Below are 19185 nucleotides of genomic sequence, written 5' to 3'. Positions count from 1 at the left end.
TTAAATCTTAATAATAGGTTTTAAGTAAATATTTGTGTTGTGCCTTGACAGTAGCTTTGAAGGCTGGTAAAGATTTGATGGGAAAGTGGGAGGGCATGCTAAGCCAGGGACAAGGCTCCAAGTCACAGAGGAGGAGCAAAGCGTGTGTTGGGGAGACGGTACTGGCGTATGGATGGGCGGTTTACTTTTATGTTGTTTGTAGGAGTGGTTGGAAGAACAATGCACGTAAGTCTTTGACACCATGATATCCATCAGGCAAAGAAAAGGAGTAAAACCCACGGAAGTTCCTGAGGATTATGCAGCGCAAGAAGCAAATGTGAAGTTGGAAAATAAATTGCCATCTGGTAGGTGACTTAATTAAAGCAGCATTTTGGATTGCTATTATTTCTTCAATATTAAAATATCACTCTCCAATAGGGTACAGATTTGGTGAGCCCTAACATTTGAGGAAACTTGTTCTAATACCCTGATGTTTTAGTTTGACAGATGATTTGACTGCAGTTTGATGATCCTGGTTTCACAGTTGTGACCAGATAAAAGGTCACAGAGCTCTGATTGGAACCCCTTGTTTGTCACCTGTCTGTGCAGTGGGTTCTGGTTTTGCCAATCTTTGACTTTCTAAAGTAATGCTTTCCCCCATGCTTCAGATTTTAGTCTGTTTCTAATTTTTCTGGTTTGTGTATGCTGTTCACTCTAGACGGCATTAGCTTGGGTGACTTTCTCATTTCGTTAAGGTATTGAAAGATGAATCAAACATTTTTTTATTCCTTATTTGAATTCCTGACATTTTCTCCTTTGGTTTGTGAGGGAGCAGTGGTCAGAACTTGGTTAAGTTGTTTACGTAATGCTGAAGATTCTTGCTAAGTGTACATCAAATGACCTTAATTATGAACTTCCCCAGTCCAGAGTTGCTTTCTTAACTAAGCATGGTCAAGGATTTTTAAAAATAAGCATGAAAAATTCCTTGTCTCTTCACCATTTTGGATATCTGACAGAATTCATATTAACTCAGCCATGTTAATTCTTATCAGCCAGAGCTAGTAATTTGGGGGGAGCAGTTTTATAAAATAAATCTGTACTGAGAAGTCAAACCATTCAACCATCCGATAAATAAGCAGTTTTGGACAAGATAGAGTACTTTCTGAAGACTTACACAATGTAACTTCACGTTTGCCTTTTTATTTTTATACGCTTATTTATTTTGAAAGAGAGAATCTCAAGCATTCTCTGCACTGTCAGCGTAGAGCCTGACATGGGGCTCGGTCCCATGAACCGTGAGATCATGACCTGAGCCGAAATCAAGAGTCAGACACTTAACCAACTGTGCCACCCAGGTGCCCCCAAGTTTGTTTTTTTTTTAAATTAAAACATAACTTGAGGATTCTTCATTTTACTGAGGCAATATTTATTCATGTCAGAAAAAAAAAAAAAACACCCTGAAAACTAAAGAAAAGCAAAAAAAAAAAAAAAAAAAGGAAAGAAAGAAAGTATTCCCACAAACAAACCCATCCTGAGACTGTCATCCATGAAACTTGATGTTGCTGTGGAGATGGTGTTCTTGCCTAGGCACACCTTCAAGCAGTCACATGGTTTTACAATGTTGGGATCCTGGCTGTTTTGTAATTTGCTACATTTCTTTTATTATGTTCCAATCATGTCACAAGCCAGTCAATGTGTTTTAAAAATGTTACTGGTGTAGTCACTGTGTGGCTATAGCATAACTGATTTAAGAATTCCTGGTTGAATAAGTGGTTTTAAACCTTTCACTTATACGAACAGAACTAGAGTAAATGTTCTTGTGGCCAAATGTTTGTTTAAACTTTATTTGGGGTTATATGCCAAGATTTGGAATTGCTGGTCAAATGGTATGCTCGTTTTGGTAGCTTTTCCAACTTCCTGCCCTCTCGTGTTCCAGAGAGCTGCCATGTTATTCTCCTACTAGCAGTGTTTGAAAACTACTCATTTTGTACCCTTGTTAAAACAGCGTTAACATTTTTAAGCTGTCAAATTGACCAGCATCTAAAAAATTGTAGCCCATTGTTTTGATTTGCATTTCTTTAATACTAATGAATGTGAATATTTTTGTCTGTCTGTTGGCCCTTTTTTTTTCTGTGCATTGCCTGTTTGTCTCTGTAATCTCTTTCCAACTGAAATATTTAGTTTTTTAATCCTGAAGGTGTTCATCCCATATTGAGGATACTTAAGCTTTCTTCTACGTGCCATGAATATTTTTTTCCTAATTTGTGTCCTTTAACTTGGATGTTTTTCTCCCGATGGGTTGTTGAATTTTAAGTAGTCAAGCTTTTTGGTAGCTTTTAATGAATAAATCACAAATTATACATAGATCATCTGAAAGATTTTCTATATCCTAGACCTGCACCCCACTTTACTCCTCCATTTGACAAACTTCACAGTTGAACTACAGTTATTAAACTATGCCAAACACAGGCCGTAGGTACTAAGATAACTAAGGTAATGAATAAGCTCACAATTTCTGCCAAAATGGACAAGTGAGCAATTAGATACCGTCGGGTAAAAACCGTAATGAAGTATGAAAACAGGTCTCTGGAGTCACAGAAAGGAGTTCCTAACTGTCTCCTGGCAATAGAAGCTTCGCCAGTGACAGGCAGTTGGAAGTTAGCATACTTGATAGTCTGAAGTGGCACTATTAACTTCTACATTGTTTACTGACTTAGTTATTTATTTTTTCTAAAAGGTGGTACCAGTAGAAGATTATGGAAGCTTCTGTCATTTATGGTTGGTGGAACCATTGCCCTTTGCATTGGACTTCTTACATCTGTCTACCTGGCCACTTTACATGAAAATGACTTATGGTTTTCTAATATTAAGGTATGGCATCCTATTACTGTTGTATGATTTACTCATCAGTATCTCCAGTAGTTAAGTGTGTAGATGAAGGACCAAGATAATGCTGCTTTGCTGTAAAGAATCTAACGTCTTAAAAGGTTTGCCTATAGCGTAGACTTTGTTATTTAAAATAACATCAGAATGTTTGTCATCAGTGAGTTTTCTCATTTCATGAACTTGCTCTAGTTATGGGACAGTAACTCTAAACCAGTATTTTCCCACTGTACGTTGTGAAATTGGTGCAGTAAATCATGAGTAACGTTCGTAATTAAAATAAGATACAAGAGGATATTATCATATACACTAGGGTTGAGAATTGTTTGTGTAACTGTTAATTATATGTATGTATGTACAAGCTGGCTCACAGTATATATATATTTTTTTCTGTTGGGCACAATAAAAAAATCAAAAGCCAGTTAAACCATGGAGTGTTAATCTGGCTCCATAGACGACCTCAATGTGTTCCTACCTTTCTAATTGTACATGCAGTGGTTAGAGGGTCGGGGAACCATTATTTTCATCACATTCTCAGGAGGGTCTGTGACTTCTTAAACACCAATTTCCTTGTTCTCTTCTTTTCTCTTTTTAAACATTTCTAGATGTCTTTTAATTTGCCATTGTTTTCAAAACAAGCATATCACTTAAGCAAGGAAACTTTTATATCACCAGGGGTTTTCAATCCAAATATACTTTGTTTTTTTATCCCAAGCGTCATCATCTTTGACCCTGTTTACTATTGTGGCTTCTTATGACTAGTTGTTATAAAGGTAAAATTCACTATCAAAGGTCAAATATTTATAGGTGAATATTCAAAAGAATCAATGCAGAATCTAAAACAGTTCTCGGGGTACCTGGGTGGCTCAGTCAGTTAAGCATCTGACTCTTGATTTCGGCTCAAGTCATGATCTCATAGTTCATGAAATCGTGCTCTGTCTCAGGCTTTGCACTGATAGCATAGAGTCTACTTGGGATTCTCTCTCTCTCTCTGCCCCTCCCCTGCTCATACACATGAGCGCACGCGCTCTCTCTCTATCTCTCTCAAAATAAATAAACGTTACAAAAAATTTTAATAAAAAAAGTAAAACGGTTCTCAAAGAGAGTTTTCCAAAATATTTTGAACTTTGGTTCCATTACTGAAATGAGTCTCCAAAGGGGACTACTTTAGGGGCGCCTGGGTGGCTCAGTCACTTGAGCATCTGACTTCGGCTCAGATCATGATCTCACTCATGGGTTCGGGCCCCATGTCAGGCTCTGTGCTGATGGCTCGGATCCTGGAACCTGCTTCGGATTCTGTGTCTCCCTCTCTCTCTGCCCCTCCCCTGCTCATGCTCTGTCTCTCTCTCGCTCAAAATAAATACTAAAAAATTTTAAAAAAAAGAACAAAACCAAAGAGAACTACTTTGAATGACAAATTTAATTTATACAGATAACTTATAGTATGTTTATTTTAAAAACCTGTCCTTCTTACTCTATAGGTGTAGAATGTATCTATGTATATATTTTTACACAAAAATATCATGGTACAAAGAATAATCCTTATCTTTCAGGAACAGTGGGTAGTTTTTCTTGTCAAGAAAAATTTCACTCACCTATATCTCTTTACTTTTTTTATTTGTTTTTTTTAAATGTTTATTTATTTTAAGAGAGAGAGCATGCGCTAGTCAGGGAGAGGCAGAGGGAGGGAGGGAGGGAGGGAAGGAAGGAAGGAGGGAGGGAGGGAGAGAGAGAGAGAGAGAGAGAGAGAGAGAGAGAGAGAGAGAGAATCCCAAGCACATTCGATGCTCAAAGCCTAAGCCGAAATCAAGAGTTAGACTCTTAACCAACTAAGCCACCCAGGCGTCCCTCGCCTATATCTCTTTAATAGAGTGCTTGTAAACAGATTCCCTATAACTAAACAATCTTATGCTTATTTATCAACACCAACATTTTGAATAAAGACAGAAATATCCCTGTGTGGGCATATAGCTAAAATTAAATGTTAGTAACTGTGTGGTAAGTAAGGAGAAGATGCTAAAAGAGGTCACATGGCTTAATTTCAAATTGTAATTTTAGCTCTTTAAAGTTTTTAGGTGGCCTTGCTAGTAACCTTAAATAAATACACCCCATCATCAAGAAACCTGAGCACCCTTGATTTTCCTTTTTATTCTCACCAGGTTAAAGAAGTCATTATACTTTTACCTAGTGTTTATGGAGCACCCCTTCTGTGGGTAGCATTTATTGAAACACCATGGGGAACGTGGAAAGAATAACAGAGACTAATGAATTTGCCAGCAGGTTTTCCAGTGTAATAAATTGATCCAGTAAATGCATATTAAGCACCTATAGTATACCTGCAGGGACTGCGTTCAGTTGTAGCGATACCTCCAACTGCAACAAGGCCCCTGCCTGCAGGGAGTTCACACCCTTGAGGGTACAGGCAAGTTGGCAGACATTACAGCCCATCCAAAATCAATACCTTGCTGGGGAAAGACATTGCGGGAGCACAGAGGAGGGGTAGCCTAACCCAATTTTGGACGCTCAGGGAAGGTTTTCTGGAAGAAGTGATGGTTAAGGAGACCTGAAGGATGAGAAAGGTTAACCAGTCAAATTGGGGAGGAGAAGTGAATGTCATAGGGAAGGGACATGTGCAGGAACTTTGAGAGGCAAGAACGTTGAGAGCGTTGAAGGTGTTGGCAGTAGTCAGCCTGACTGGAGAACAGATGGGAAGAGAGAATGTACAGGGATGATAAACAGAGGTCATGAAGGTACAGCAGTGTCGTTGTCTTGGCGTGCTAGAAAGATGGCTCAGGCTGCAGCGTGGAGAGTGGATCTGAGGAGGACAGCACTGTGGGAAGAGGCAACCACCAAGAAAATCCAATTCAGTGGATTCGGTAATACCTGGATGTCAGTAAACGCACGCCATCTGTGCACCAGACACAGATCTAGGCCCTGAGAAAACAGCCTTTGAATTCTGTTGAAAGAGGAGGGAAGAAACAGGAACCAACAAGAAATAAGTCCTATGGTAGAAACCAAACAGGGTGGTGACATAGTTATGGGGAGGGAAAGCAGACCATTTTGAAGACCAGACATACATCAACACTTAAATCCTAAGAAGAACAGACCAAGCTAAGATCTGTGAAAACGTCCTAAGCAGAGGGAACAACAACCGGAAAAGCCGCAAGGTAGGACAGAACTCGTCCAGCCCGAGTATCAGAGAGAAGGCACATGTGGCCAGAACTCTAGGAGCACAAGGAGAACAGGACCAGAGAGGAAAAGACCAGATCATGCTGGAGAGAAGTGGATGAACTCAGAGTTTATTAGAAGGTGGATTTAGAAGGATCTATCGATTCATCATTTGTGTGGATGGTGATTGGGAGGAAGGAATCATCAGTGGTGATCTACTTTCTCCCATTAGCAGCTGAATAGTTGGATGGACATACCATTCACTGTGATGCTGAACCCTGTTGGGAGGAACAGGTCTGGGCAGTGGAGTAACTTCTGACACCAGCTACCCAGAGTTAAGCCAGACTTGACAGGCTAAGGGCACAGCCCACTACAACACCACCCTCACTTCAGATACCAGTCACAAGTTTGGGGATCCTCAGGCCACCTGACTTCTGACCATAAGTAGGCTATAAATTTTGGGATACCCACTATCCCCCAGGTTCAGTAATTCACTAGAATGACTCACAGAACTCAGGAAAGCGTTACACGTATGATGATAGCTTTAATACAACAGTGGGATACAAATCAGAATCAGTGAAAGGCAGAGACTCATTGAAAGTCGACAGTGGGGGGAGGTCCCCAAATTCAGACTTTCCATTGTCCTTTCCTTGTGGAGTCAGGACATGTTGTTCTCCTGGCACGTCAGCGTATGACAGTGTGTTGACTATTGTCAACCAAGAAAGCTCACCTGGCCTCTGGTGTCCAGAGTTTTTACTGGAGTTTTATTATGTAGGTGTGATTGAACCATTTGGCCACAATGTTGAATTCAATCTCCAGCTCCCTCTCCTCCCCAGAGGTTGGGTCGGTGTCAGCTGGCTCCAAGCCCCAACCCTCTGATCACACATTTCTGGTCTTTCTGGCTTGGCCAGCCCCCATCCTGAGTCATCTCCTTAGAACACGCTATCAGAGGTGGTCCTGAGGAACCAACTGTGAATGACAAAGATGCTGTTATCACTTGGGAAATTCGAGGATTTATTGGCTACCTCCCAGGAACCAGGGACAAAGGCCAGCCAAATTCTTTAGAGGGGACGGTGAGACAGCAAATGATAATCCATGTTTGGATACGTTATGAGTCACTTTCGAAACAGTCCAAGGAGGGAGATACGGAGTAAAGGGAGCTGGATCCACGGATGTGGAGGCAGGAGTTCCATCTGTGTTGGAAACGGACATTTTCATATTACCAGCTTATAGACGTGTGGGCAAGATTGTTGGAGGAGTGTGCAGAGTGAGAAAGAGACCCTAGGCTAGTTTCTTGTCTCTGCCTCAGATACCATCTGGAAGAAGCTATAAAACAGGAACGTACTCGAATCTAACAGGTTTCTTCCCACCGACACCTCCATCCCTGAAATGTACAGTTGAGCTCAGTCTTATTGCATCTTCTTCTCTTTATTCAAGCAATGGCTTATAGCACAGACTTGTTTTCTCTGCATCACAAGAGGAATCCTCAGATGTTTCGACTGTTATGCAAACCTGATGGTACCTCTGTGTGGGCATTTGGCTTGTTTTTCATCTTCGATCACATAGACCCAGTGCTGTCCAGTGGAACTCTGTGCAGTGAAGGAAATGATCTTTTTCCACACTGTTCAGTACAGTGGCCACGAGCCAAATGGAGCTGCTAAACACTTGATCTGTGGCTGTTGCAACCGAGGAGCTGAATTTTACATTTTACTGAATTTTAAAATGTGTAAACATTTTCTGTGAATAAACCATGAAGCTGGTAACCATTAATGATCAAAGACATTGCTCAGTCAGAGGAAAAGCTCATTTTCCGAGTTTATATATGCCTTCATAAATTTTACTCCTGTAACTTACACCATTTTCATATTGGGGGATTATGGGAATACTTGAGAAGTGTAAATCTGTTTTCCTTTTGTACTTGTGGGTTATAACTTAAAATTGCTAGGCTACTTTTTTTTTTTAAGTTTATTTATTTGTTTTGAGAGATAATCCCAAGCAGGCTCCGCACTGTCAGTGCAGAGCCTAATGTGGGACTTGAACCCAGTGAACCAACCGCGAGATCATGACCTGAGCTGAAATCAGAAGTCAAATGCCTAACTGACTGGGCCACCCAAGTGCCCTGGCTAGGCTAATTTTCATGAAAATACTTTGATCTCTGAATACTTTGAATTCATTGTAATTATTCAGAGAGTAAAAACATTGCTTATAATATAGACAGGGGCACCTGGGTGGCTTAGTCAGTTAAGCATCCGGCTCTTGATTTAGGCTGAGGTCATGATCTCACAGTTGTGAGATCGAGCCCCTACGTCAGGCTTTGCACTAAGCAAGCATGAACCAGCTCTGTCCCCAAAATAAATAAATAAATATTAAAAAACATATTAAAACAGGCAAATCATAGAGTTTATGTGTTCGGAATGATTTTTTTTTAAGTTTATTTATTTTGAGAGAGAGAGAAAGTGTGATGGGAGAGGGGCAGAGAGAGACGGAGAGAATGAGAATCCCAAGCAGGCTTTCCATTGTCGGCACCAAGCCTGACGCAGGGCTGGAACCCAAGAATCACGAGATCATGACCTGAGCCAAAGTCAGATGCTTAACTGGCTCAGCCACCCAGGCGCCCCCAGAATGATATTTTAAATGTTAGTTGCTGATCATAACAGCATTAGTATTTGAACGAAGGAGAAGATGTTGGTTTTAAGTGGTCATGAGAGATGTATATATACTATCCTTTCTTGGCATATTTTTAAATTTTATTTTTAGTTTTTATTTAAATTCCAGTTAGTTAACATACAGTGTAATATTAGTTTCAGGTGTATGGTATAGTGATTCATCACTTTCATACCAACACCCAGTGCTCATCACAACAAATGTGCTCCTTTAATCCCCATCACCTGTTTCATTCATCCCCTCCCCTCCCCTCTGGTAACCATCAGTTTCTTCTCCATAGTTAAGAGTCTGTTTCTTGGTTTGCTTCTCTCTTTTTTAACCCCTGTGATCATTTGTTTTGTTTCTTAAATTCCACATAGGACTGAAATTATAGGGTATTTATCTTTCTCTGACTTACTTCACTTAGCATAATACCCTCCACCTCCATTCATGTCATTGGAAATGGCAAGACTTCGGTCTCGTTTATGGTTGAGTGGTATTCTGTTGTATGTACGCACCACCTCTTCTTATCCATTCCTCGGTCAGTGGACATTTGGGCTCTTTCCATAATCTGGCCGTTGTCAGTAGTGCTGCTGTAAACAACGGAGTGCATGTGTCCCTTTGAGTTCGTAGCTTTGTATTACTTAATACAAAGTTTAATAGTGCAATTGCTGGATCATAGGGTAGTTCTGTTCTTAATTTTTTGAGGAATGTCCATACTGTTTTCCAGAGTGGCTGCACCAGTTTGCACTCCCACCAGCAGTGCACCGGGGTTCTCCTTTCTCCACATCCTCGCCAGAGCATGTTGTTTCTTGTGTTACTGATTTTAGCCATTCTGACAGGTGTGAGGTGACGGCTCATTGTAGTTTTGGTTTTCGTAGCATATTTTTTAAATTAAAAGTTCTTCTCCTACTGTGTTAACAACTGTGTTCTATTTTCCTTGCTGGGAAATTGAAAGTATAAAGTTTTTAAAAATAGCTTTTATTGAATGTCTGCTATGTGCTTAGCACTGTTTTAGGTGCATTTTGAGCATATTTAATCTGGCTGTCTCCAAGGACCAAACATTCTAACTCTAAATTGTCCTTTATTTAAAAAAAATTTTTTTTTGTTAATGTCTATTTATTTTTGAGAGAGAGAGAGAGAGAGACAGAGCATGAGTGGGGGAGGGGTAGACAGAGAGGGAGACACAGAATCCGAAGCAGGCTCCAGGCCCTGAGCTGTCAGCACAGAGCCCGATGCGTGGCTCGAACTCATGAACCATGAGATCATGACCTGAGCCGAAGCCGGACACTTAACTGACTGAGCCACCCAGGTGCCCTTCTAAATTGTCCCTTAAATGCAACCTGCTTTTTTGTTGCCCTTTATTATAAACAAACCAAACTGAAAGGGTTCAACGCCCATGCCTTACTTGCTGTGCTACCCTATGGTGCCTAGCACATCATCAGTGCTGAGTGATAGTGGTCTGTTTGGAGTAGTTCACCTCTACAGGTGAGGGAAGTGGTCTAGGCAGGGGGAGGGGGGATGGGGACAACGGCTGCTGTAAAAGATCTGGGCCAGCACTAGAGCGAGCAGGGGGATGCAGCTTTGGGAGCTGCCTTCAGGCAGAGGACACAGAAGTGCTGGCAAGTGGGGAGCCCATCAGTGTGTTTGTCATGATTTGTGTTTAGTAGACGCTGGAGTGAAAATACACATAACACTGATTCCTTTTAGTTTTTGAACATGTATTGTGTTACTTATTGCACAAACTATATTGTGACAACAACAAAAAACTTTTAAGTAAAAGACATTACTCAGTTTTCATTACCTCATCAAAAACCAGTTTTCAGTTTTCCCTTCCATTCTGCATCCTACATGTGTATATATTTTACTTATTTATGACTCCAACATAGTTTTCAAAATCAGACTTCTCTGATGTTACATCATACGCTTTTTTCCATATGTACATAGGTATACCGACTTCCACAATTATTACGGACATGATTGTTTATATAACTCAAAATTAAAAAAAAATTATACTCTTAGTTATTTCACTGTTTCTAAGCTCCCCAATTTTGGGGTAGTTAGATTGTTCCTAACTGTGTGGGTAAAACCCCTAAAATTGCTTGTTAATCAACTTCTTGTTTTAAAGTGGCCGTGTAAAGATGTCAGTTCCTTCTTTCTTTAGAATTACCTCAAAGCAATAAGGAAAATGAAAAAGAGATGGTTACTTGACAGAACTAAGAGTGGTCTCTGATCTGGAACCATAGTGTATGAGGAAGGGCCGCCTAACCACGTGAAACTCAGAGGAGCATGGAAAGGTAGGGAGAGAGGACTCTCGGAGCTGCAGATTTTGGAGGAAGCCTCCAAAGCCAAGTTCTCCAAGGTTACTGGCATATCCTAAGGGGTGAGGCCGAGGTCCGCTGTGGAGAACCACGGGGCCAGATGTGAGCAGTAATGATGGAAACTTTGCTGGAGACGCCCCGGTATGAAAGAGAAGTAAGCTAGGCAGGCTGAAAGGAGTAATCACAGAGACAAGCCATTTTTGTACAAGTGGAATTTCAGAAGACCAGGATAGAGAGAGAGAACTTGCGTGTTGCACAGCTCTGAGGCTGCCAATCTTGGTTGGCTAAAATGAGGAAAAGACTAAAGAGCTCACTGTTGTAAACCACGCTGAATCACAAGGAAGATTCTCGCTGGCCTGCCTTGTGGCCCTGGCCTGTCCCCCACATGAACTTCCCGCAAGAAGTTGGTTTGGTAAGAACTTGTCACATACAGAAGGGAACTAGCACAGGATCTGTACAATGAAACTGGAAGAAAAAAAGGAAGAGAAGAACCAAGAACAAGTGTTGAAGAGCAGTCACCAGAAAAAATTTATAGCAGGGACATGAAAATTGTGACCAAACAGGTCCCATTAAAAACCAGCCACAATAAAAACAAACAAAAAACAGACACAATAGGGGGCACCTGGGTAGTTCTGTCAGTCAAGCTCCTGATTCTTGATTTTAGTTCAGGACATGATCTCACCTTCGTGAAATGGAGCCCGTCTGTCAGTGCAGAGCCTGCTTGGGATTCAGTCTCTCCCCTCTCTCCCTGCCTCTCCCCTGCTGATGCTGTGTCTCTGTCTCTGTCTCTGTCTCTCTCTCTCTCTCTCAAAAATAAACAAATAAAAAATAATAATAAGCATTTGCCACCATAGAAGATGGATTCAAAGCACAGATGTAAGAAAGTCTATACCGTCTAGGAAGACAACAGAAAGAACTGAAACGTGAACTGGCAGAACTTAGGCAAGAAGTAGAATCCAAAGATAAAACCGTAAAAATGACAACGGTGTTGGAAGCAACACACAAGACTAGACTCTGCAGAAGGCACAGAAAGAGAAATGTTGGACTGATAAAAGTAAACAAAATGAATAAAAAGCAAAAAAAAAAAAAGTAAACAAAATGAAATGGAATTCGTACAGTTACGGTAGTAGGGAGAAGCTGACAGCTGAGGAAGACAGCAGCAAACACACATAATTTGTGTCCCAAAAGAAAAGAACCAAAACAATGAAACAAGGGAGAATCGTGTTTAAAGATATAATTCAAGAAAACTTGAAAAATGAAAGATGAATTGAATCTACAAGTTGAGGGGCATCAGGAAAACTTGGCCTCGACAGATCATCAGCAGGGTATAGTTCTGTGAAATTGGTGGCCTTCAACAGTAAGAAACCCCTGGACATCCAAACAAAAGGGAGACAAGTCAATCTGGCTTCCAACTTTTCCATGGTGACATTTAATGCTTAAAAGATCTTGAATGATGTCTGCAGAAGACAAGAGAATGTGATTTATATGTTTTAATGCAGTCATTCCATCCTGCATAAAGCACCCAACAAACTGTTTTGATTCTGAGAAATCTATTTTTTTTAACACCTGAAGAAATTGTTAGAGGGAAAACTTTATCCGGCCAAGAGATAAAAGGCAAAACAGTGGCAGAAAGCCTATTGGTGAAGTACAAACGTATTTAACTGTAGGACTAGCACCATATATTTATAGACAAAATATATATGATGTAACACAATGTAGTAATACTCAGCGATGTTATAACTATGAAATAGTAGCAATAACGATGTAGTAAAAAAAAGAGGAAGGAAAAGAGAAGGTAGAAGATGGTGGAGGTATCCATTTATTTTTTATAGCTAGAAGTCAAGTTTCATTTAAAAATGATAAGAAACAGATGTATATAAAAGAAAATGCCAAGAAAATATCAAGTAAAATTGGGCAGGGGAGAAATACAAATTTCATGAGATTATAATCACTCGTTAGAGGAACTCAGTAGATACTATCTATAGAAATAAAGAATTAAGTCATCCTTGAAAGTTACAGTTCTAGAGGTAGCTCCTACAATAAAAACATAAACCTTCGAAATTAAAAGACACACACAAGCAGACACAGGCAATATAGTAGAGGATTTGTTCTAAAAAATAACAAAAACTGCGACAGAAAACGTGTTAACACAAAAATGTCAAAATATTTTTGTATAAATCAATATATGTCTGCTTTACTCACGTGATGAAAACTCTGTGTCACAGAGCAAAATCAAATCACTTACTATATGCATAAGATTCTCCCAGAACAGTTTCTTAGAAGGATTAGATCTAAGGTGTAGATGAGAACTTCTTGAAATACTGCAAAAAAAGGGAAAGAAAGTCTCAGACAGAAAAATGAGGCACAAAGAAGGGCAGTTTTTCAGTGATAAAGATGCCGACCACAGATAGGACTATCTATGTGTCAAATAACTTAACAAAATTTATAAAGCAAAAACTACAGGAAATACAAGAAGTAATAGAGAAACCCATTACTGTTGAGTTTTAATTCTTAGTCCATAAAAAAAGCAGGTGGTCAAAAATGAGAATATAGAAGACCTAGAGAAAATAGTAAGATCTAATTTATAAATATCTAATGACAGAATGTATGTTCTTTTTAAATATCCACAGAACATTAACTAAAATATTCATATGTTCAGCCCTAGAGAAAAATCTCAGACCCAGAAATACAGTATTTCCTTATCACGTTGTGGTAGCGCATAGAGTTGTCTTGTTCTCGGCTTTGGGGATAATGGTCATAGACTCACAGTATGCCCTTTTAATTTATTCATTCATTTAAATGAAAACTGGAGATAACTAATTAAAAAGAAAAAGCTCACTTTCTGCAAATGTAAAAACAACTTCATAAATAATTTTTTGTTCACATTAAAACTGAACTTATAGAAATTATAAACAAAATCTAGAAAACGATGAAAACAATGTTTCAGGATTATGGAATACAACTAAAGCAGTATTCAGAAGAATTTGTAGCTTTAAATATTGTATTATGAAATAAGAATGAGTAAACAAATGAATTCATTATTCCACTTACATAGTTGGAAAGTAAACAAAATCTAGCAACAGAAGGAAGGATAAAAGTAAAACAAGAAATTGATGAGTTAGAAAGTAAGAAAATAATTAATAAATGAGTGATTATTTGGGGAGTAAAAAATAAGAAGGATGAAGATAGGGTAGGGAGTACAAATACCCAAGGTAAATACCAGAAATAATTGCAGAGATGATGAAATGTGGGAGCAGAGAAATAACTATAGAGACTATGAAATAGGAAGGAGCCACATGGTCTGTTCTGTTTGATTCCGTGCAAATTAGATGGATGGGTGAAATGGATGCTTCTCTAGGATATAAATTGGCAAAACTAGCCTCAGAAAATATAATTATTTCTGCAGATGTGATAGAGAAGACTTAATAAAGAACTACCCATCCTGCACTCCCCAAAACAGCAGACCCTGTTGATTTCCTGGAGGAATTTTACCAAACTCTTACCGAAGAACCAAAATATTCCAGTACTATTTCAGCCATTCTAGAACACCAAAGAGAAAGAAAACTTCTAGATTATTTTTATGAGTCAGGCATAACACACCAAAACTGAGGATCAGAATATAACTACAGTTGATTTTTCTTATCCCCAGCAGTTATATTCTAAAAGTCACCGAGAACACTGAATTAGAGAATACTAGTCATTGCTCCTGGGGAAATCGCGCGCGTGTGTGTGTGTGTGTGTGTGTGTGCGTGTGTACGTGTGCATGTGTGTCACACATAGGTCTTAAGTTCTAAGAACTCCTGGTAGATTCTGTTTTCTTCATTTTATAAAAGAGAAAATGAGGTTCAGAATTGTTAAGTGACTTGCCTAAGGCCGTCCCACTAACAGGTACCAGAGTTGGATAGAAACCCCATCCACCTGGGCGCAGAGCTTCTGGCACTGTGCTGCACTGCCCCTTAGCGCAGTCACCTTCGGATCACTTCTGTATGACAGCTGGAGCAAGAGGCAGAGCACAGTCGGAACCGTGCGCATGAGGCAACTCAGAATGTCACTGCTCTGCACATGACTGCAAAAGCACAGCGAGTACTTTTTGTCAATCTTGTCGTTACAGATTTTAGTTAGTAGGCAGGTTTGCAAATCAGAAATCTGTGAATGATGAGAATCAACTGTATGTAATGTAGGTAATATAAAAAAACAAAGCTCAGAGACTAATCCCACTTATATATATGTTGAACCAAAACTTCTAATTAATACTAATAAAGAGAATCTGGTTGCACGTTCAAAGTAAAATGCTCCATGAAAAAGTCATTTTTCTACCAGGAAACTAAAGGCAATTGCGGAGAAATCTAGTAATACACTTGTTTGTTCTGTTAGTACTTCAAAAGATGCAAGAAATGGTATTTGGAAAAAATATAGTATCATTTTCTTGTAACACATGTAACAAAATAAGAATTGGCCAGATGAGCCCACGACATCAATGGAATAAAACATAAAAACCATGTGATTATCTTAAAAGACATTAAAAAAGTATTTAACAGAATTCAACAACTCTTCATTTTTTTTTTAATGTTTATTTTTGAAAGAGAGAGTGAGAGGGGGAGGCACAGACAGAGAGGGTGATAGAGAATCTGAAGCAGTCTCCACATTGTCAGCTCAAAGCCCAGCGCAGGGCTTGAACCCACGAACCGCAAGATCATGACTTGAGCCAAAGTCAGATGCTCAACCAACTAAGCCACCCAGGAACCCCTCACCAACTCTTCATAATAAAAAAACACTCAACAGACTAGAAATAGAAGGGATCTTTAGCTTCAGAAAGGACGTCTGCCAAAAATCCAACAACTAACATCATATTTAATGGTGATAAATTGGAAGTTTTCCCCCTAAGATTAGGAACAAGACAAGAATGTCTGCTCTAGCCATTTCTATTCAGCACTATACTAGAGGCCCTAATCAGGAAAATCGGGCAAGAAAATGAAATAAAAGACCTCCAAATTGGAAAGGAAGAAGTAAAACTGGCTCCGTAGAAAACATGATCTTCTATATAGAACCCACTAAAAAAAACTATTAGAACTAATAAATGAGTTTATCCAGGTTGCAGGATACAAGATCAATACACAAAAGCTAATTGTATTTTTATACAGTAGCAATGAGCAAACCAAAATTAAATTAACAAGAGTTTCTTTTACAATAGCAAGAAGATAATAAGATACTTAGGAATAAATTGAACAAAAGAAGTATAAAATTTAAACCATGTTCATGAATTGGAAGACAAGATTGTTAACATAGCAGTACTCCCCAAGTTGGTGTACAGATTTGATTGATCCCTCTCAAAATGGGATGTTTTTGCAAATGTTGACAAGCTGACCCTAACATTTATATGGAAACTGAAAGGACCCAGAATAGCCAAAGCAGTTTTGAAAAAAAAAAAAAAAACAACGTTAGAAGACTCACAACAATAATCAAGACAGTGTGGGACTGGCATTAGGGTAGACGAAATAGCATTGAGAGTCCAGAAATAAACCGTTACATTTATGACCAATTGATTTTCAACAAAGATGCCAAGACAGTTAAATGAAGAAAGAATAGTCTTTGCAACAGGTGATCAGAGGACAAATGGATATTCATGTGTAAAATAAGGAAATTGGACCCCTTCCTCGTACACACACACACTTGAACTCAAAGTGGGTCAGAGACCTAAATGTAACTCTGAAGCTTCTAAGAGCACACTGTACACCCTGTATGTTGGCCAATTTGACAGTAAATTATATTTAAAAAAGTAAAATGCAAAGAAAACATGAATAAGTCATCATGGCTTTGGGTTAGGCTCGGCCATCCTAGATACACCAAAAGCACAAGTGACTAAAGGAAAGGAAAAATAGTTACATTGGACTTCTTCAGCATTAGAAAGTTTTGTGCCCCAAAGCATACAATCAAAACGAAAAGACACCACTCAGGGAGAAAATATTTACAGATCATATGCCTGATAAGGGATCTGAATCTGGAATATAGAGAGAACTATAACAATTCAATAATAAAAACACAGCCCAATTTTTTTTTTATGAAAAAAGGACTTGAATAGACATTTTTCAAAAGATGATATACAAATGGCTAAAAAAAGCACATGCAAAAAAGATGCTCAACATCATTAGCCTGTCAGGAAGTTCTACTCAAACCCACAATGAGATAACACTTCACATCGACTGGCAGGGCTGTAATAAGAAGACACATAATAACAAGTGTTGACAAGGATGTGGAGAAATTGGAATGTTTTACAGTGCTGATTGGAATGTAAAATGATGCAACCACTTTGGTAAGCAGTCTAGCAACCCTCAAACAGTGAAACAGTTCTCAAATGATCTTAGCCGTCCCATTCCTAAGGAAATACCCAAGAAAAAGGAAAACATACCCACACAAAAACTTGTACATGAATACTCATATAGCAGCGTTTTTCATAATGGCCCAAAGAGGAAACAACCTCAGTGTCCACTAAGGGAGGAATGGGTAAGTAAAATGTGGTACATCCATACAATGCAATATTATTTGGCGATTTTGCAATGAGTGATACATGCCGCAGCATTAGAGGAGCCTCGAAAACATGCCGAACGAATGAAATCAGGCCCAAAGGACCACATATTGTATCATTTCATTTTACGGACTGTCCCGGAGAAGCCAACCTAAAGAGATAGAAAGTAGATTAGTGTTGCCCAGTGCTACAAAGCATGGGGGATTTGTAGGGTGATGACTCCGAGTGGTGATTCTTTTTAGGGGTAATGAAATGGTCTAAAATTGATTGTAGTCATGCACGTATAACTTTGTGAGTACGGTAAAAGCCATTGAATTGTACACTTTAAATGGGTGAATTGTATGGTATGTGAATTCTGTCTCGGTAAAACTTAAAAAAAATAGATGCATCCTTTTTTTTAATATAGCATGAATACATTTCAGACCAGATGCTAAGACCTTCCCCATAGGGAAACACTAGAACAGTGCTATCTATCTAGCAGAACTTTCTGTGATGATGAAAAGTTCTTCATGCTGTATTACTAATACTCTAGCCATTAGCCATTTGTGTTCAAAAACTGAGAAACTGAATTTTTAGTTTTAATTAAATTTAAGTAGGCACATGTGGCTAGAGGCGTGTCCCAAGCCAAAGCTGTTAGTACTATTGTTTAACATTGCTTTGGAGGTACCAGCAATATAAACAGGAGAAGTAAAAAGTATAAAAATTGGAAAGGAGGAGGTAAAATTATTTGTAGGTCATGTCATTATATACCTGGAAACCACAAGAGAATCTGAAAAATTATTACAAGCAATAAGAAAACTCAGTAACAGGGACTAAATACACATTTAAATATACAGAAACCAAAATACTTTATTTTAAAACTTGTCAGATTTAAAAAAAAATTTTAATGCTTTTATTTATTCTTGAGACAGAGACAGAGCATGAGCAGGGGAGGGGCAGAGAGAGAGGGAGACAGAATCCAAAGCAGGCTGCGGGCTCTGAGCTGTCCACATAGAGCCCGACGTGGGGCTTGAACTCGTGGACTGCGAGATCATGACCTGAGCTGAAGTCGGATGCTCAACCGACTGAGCCACCCAGGCGCCCCCAAATTTGTCAGTTTTTAAAAGTGCTGCCTGGCAGTCCTGTTACACTTCCTTTGTCCATTAACCCCCCAGCTCTCCTAGACGACCGTTCTAACCTGTTGTTCCCTGCTTTTCCCCCCAGACCTTCCCCAGGGTTACGTTGCTTCCTGTTTCACTGTGGAGGGGAACCCACTGCCCTCCTGCGTCCTCTGGCTGGGGTTCTGTCAGGTGAACTGACAAAAGACAGATTAACAAGAGAAAAGTGTACAAATTTACTTAAGACAAGTTTTACGTGACACTAGAACCTTCATAAGGAAATGAAGATGTGAAGAAATGGTTAAACCTGAGCGTTTTAATACTAGATTTGACAAAGAGTAGAACGTGGAAAATATCAGAGGAAGAAAAGGGGCTGAACTCAGCAAAGCCTGTTTGTTCAGATTCCTCTCCATGCCCGTCCACCTTCGGAGATAAGGATTTCTTTTCCTCCGGGTAGAGGGAGTGCACCTTTCACAAGACAGTCTTAGGACCTGCTTCAGGGGACCAGGGAGAGGCAGAGAGCCTTCCTGCACCTGCCATTTCTCACATTCCTTCAGCTTAAGATACTCAG

The 19185-nt window shown here is 39.4% G+C and overlaps 1 protein-coding gene across 6 annotated transcripts in view; it reads left to right on the top strand.

The window, feature by feature from the left end:
• DPY19L3 (dpy-19 like C-mannosyltransferase 3) overlaps window positions 1–19185 on the top strand; it is a 77521-nt gene that overhangs the window by 2001 nt on the left and 56335 nt on the right. For 4 of the 6 annotated variants that reach the window (XM_047078323.1, XM_047078326.1, XM_047078322.1 and 1 more), the window contains exons 2-3: window positions 203–344; window positions 2717–2850. In XM_047078323.1, the coding sequence (XP_046934279.1) occupies window positions 242–344; window positions 2717–2850 (237 nt within the window). In that variant the 5' untranslated portion in view covers window positions 203–241. Of the gene's footprint in view, window positions 1–202; window positions 345–2716; window positions 2851–19185 lie in introns of those variants that run through there. The other 2 variants (XM_047078325.1, XM_047078327.1) reach the window with 2 other exon arrangements.

The sequence above is a fragment of the Lynx rufus genome, unplaced genomic scaffold (genome assembly GCF_022079265.1).
Source record: "Lynx rufus isolate CCGP_SWC_20201006 ecotype Redwood Valley unplaced genomic scaffold, mLynRuf1.p SCAF_16, whole genome shotgun sequence".
Taxonomy (NCBI): Eukaryota; Metazoa; Chordata; class Mammalia; order Carnivora; family Felidae; genus Lynx; species Lynx rufus.
Note: the sequence above shows the minus strand (reverse complement) of the source record. Positions and strands in the feature narration are given on the sequence as shown.